At 48.9% G+C, this 2683-nt stretch overlaps 1 protein-coding gene across 1 annotated transcript; it reads right to left on the bottom strand.

The window, feature by feature from the left end:
• Positions 1–767: 767 nt before the first annotated feature.
• NAT9 (N-acetyltransferase 9 (GCN5-related, putative)) lies at positions 768–2678 on the bottom strand (the record flags this gene model as incomplete). The annotated part of the gene is made up of 5 exons (XM_009866800.1): positions 768–914; positions 1006–1100; positions 1286–1345; positions 1569–1709; positions 2603–2678. Coding segments are annotated over 5 exons (519 nt in total), but the record flags the coding sequence as incomplete, so codon positions are not given.
• Positions 2679–2683: the final 5 nt, after the last annotated feature.

Below are 2683 nucleotides of genomic sequence, written 5' to 3'. Positions count from 1 at the left end.
CCTCCTTTCAGTTGTGTTCCTCACTTTCATAAACGCCGCCTGGTAAAACGAAGTGCAGTATCCCCCTCGTGCACCTTGCTTCGTTACACTGCGGCTGTGGTGAGGCTCCGCTCTAGTTTCCATTGGCTGGCACCAATAATTTTCGTGATGTTAATATGCTCACCTACACCTCAGCCTCTCACTTCCAGGACCCAGAAGTGCCACCCTGCAACCCACCACACCCTGGAAAACAGGGTTCAAAGAGTCTCTGCCATCCTCTACGACTTCTAGCCCCTCCTTCATCCCCCAAAGTGAGTAGCCAAGCTCTCAGATAGCTCTAGGGAAATATCAGAATTTTGCCATTTTTTTTTTTTATTCAAAAGAAAACAGACTGAGCTACCAGCGTGCTGAGACTGCCTCTGTTGGACTGATGAATCCTGCTCTAAGGAAAGTGGAAGAAAGAACAGTGGGTGCTGCTTGTCCAGAAACTGGTCACACTGGGAATCAATTAACCGCTGGTCATTTTAGGCTGTGCTGGAACAGCATGTTAAGGTTACAGTCAGTCCCAGTCAAGCTTGTGAATTAGTAGCTGTTCTCCATGTCCAGATTTCAGGCAGTATTCCTGGCTGGTGCAACAAGGTGCAAAGCTGACAAGATGACAAAGTAACCGAAGGAAACAGATCAAAACAATCAACTGCAGTGTTGGCTCACTGGTGTCCTCCACTCCCAAATCTCACGAGAGAGTCCAGCTCCCCCCCGGAAACCAAGCCTGTGTCTGGATGTGTCTGTCAGGTCTCCAGCACCCCAGCTGGCAGCTTCAGTTCAGTGTAGCTCTTCTCCTTCACGTGGTTTGTCTGTTCCAGGAGCCATCGTCTCTCCTCATCACTGACATCCAGCCTCAGAATCACCTCCTGGAAAACGCTGTTGACAGCAACCTGTACCACACAGAGGGAAAAACTGCTCAATCCTGGTCACAGGGCAAACGCTGCTCACGTTCTCTGAGCAGAAGACAGGCTGTTACCGCACCTCTTTAAAGTGAAGCTTTTTGAACATGCGGATACTGGCTTCATTTTCCTGACCAATCTTAGCCTCAAATTTGTTGATCCCCAGGTTTCTCACTCCTGCAGAAGAAATCAGAAAAAGAAGCTTTTCTATTACCTGCTCAGCTGCCACATCTATGAAAGCACAGGACTCCAATTTCTGGGGCAGATGCATCTTTTACTGCCCTGTCTGTATCCCTGGGAATATCTGCTTCCCAATCACATCCCGACTGTACTCCCATTCACGGGTGTTGAGCCACCCTTACCATAGGACATCATCATCAGAGTTGCCTCCTTGCCAAATCCTCTGCCTCGGTAGCTGGGCTCTGAAAGAAAGCGACACAGAAGTCAGCAACCAGTCACGTGAGATCCATCAGCCATGCAAGACACTTTTCAGAAAACACTGTGACCTGGACCAGCAAAGGGCACTGCTCAGGACAGAACAGGCACGGTAAAGCCACGAGAATAAAAAGCTGCTGCACGCAACATCTGTCTGCAGCTGGCCTGAGCCACGGCAACAAAGGTCCAGGCTATGAGGCAGAACTTGACCTGCAATCATAACTTCAATCTCGCCCAAAGTCGGATCCTCAGCATCGGTGAGGAAGAGATTCACGTCTCCCACCATGCAGTCCTCGTCCGCACGCGTCTGCCCAGGCCACCGCTCTGCGTCCAGCACAACGAACGTGCACTCTGGGGAAAACAAAAATGCAGCAGCGTTTTCAGGGCATGCTGAGTTATTTACAAAGTAAAGGCACGCAATGGACAGAGGAACAACAGTTTCCACATATTAACAGTGAGGAAGAGCTAATAATTTGGCTTCCCATGCCGAGTGAGCCTGTTCCCATCCATAGAAATGCAAGAAATATTTTGGAAAACGCATTGTGAGGGTGACGCAGACACCAAGACTAGAAACAGCCTGTTTAAGGAGCATGAAAATTTCCATCCCACGTCTGAGGTCTCCCCGCCTTGTCTCACTCAGCAACAAGTTTGGGCAAAGAGCTGTTTGGTGCACAAGAGACTGAGACCTAGTGATTCACCCAGTCCATATTATTTTCACTTTTAGTAAGGCTTTTAATGTCAGCTAAGAGAAATGTTCCAGACTGAGGTCTTTGGCAACCTCAGTATTTTGCAGCTCGCTATATTTCTACCAGGCTTTTATGGGCAGTGATTCATTGTCTGTAGGAGAGCCAGGGAAGTCAATACACCTCAATTAGGTAATTATAAAGTTACTTATTTCTCAAGAAAAAAATATAAGCTCCTTCTATCTTTTTATGATGATCTGACCTGGGGAGTGTTGTCTGTGCAGCAGCAGCAGCTTAGCAGATAATGCCAAGAAGTAAATCACTGTAATATCTGAAAAACTGTGTAAAAAGTACACCAACAGCCCAGGACATTTTCAACGTCCCTGACCATATTCCAGCTACAAAAAACAAGCTGCTGTTGTAGAAGGTCTTGCATCTCCTCTGCTTCAGCGAGTAGAGCCCACTCGCTGGGTGCTCTCAGCTCACTGGGGGCCCTTCACAGAACACGATGGGCCTGCTCACCACTCCCACCCACCCTGAGAAAACGTTTAGGTCCCTCACTGTCTGCGTCGTCCCGCCAGCTGCGCTGCATCTCGTACTCCTGCTCCAGGCTGAGCGGCTCGGAGGCGGTCAGGCGCTGCA

Source organism: Apaloderma vittatum, unplaced genomic scaffold, assembly GCF_000703405.1.
Source record: "Apaloderma vittatum isolate BGI_N311 unplaced genomic scaffold, ASM70340v1 scaffold29173, whole genome shotgun sequence".
Taxonomy (NCBI): domain Eukaryota; kingdom Metazoa; phylum Chordata; class Aves; order Trogoniformes; family Trogonidae; genus Apaloderma; species Apaloderma vittatum.
Note: the sequence above shows the minus strand (reverse complement) of the source record. Positions and strands in the feature narration are given on the sequence as shown.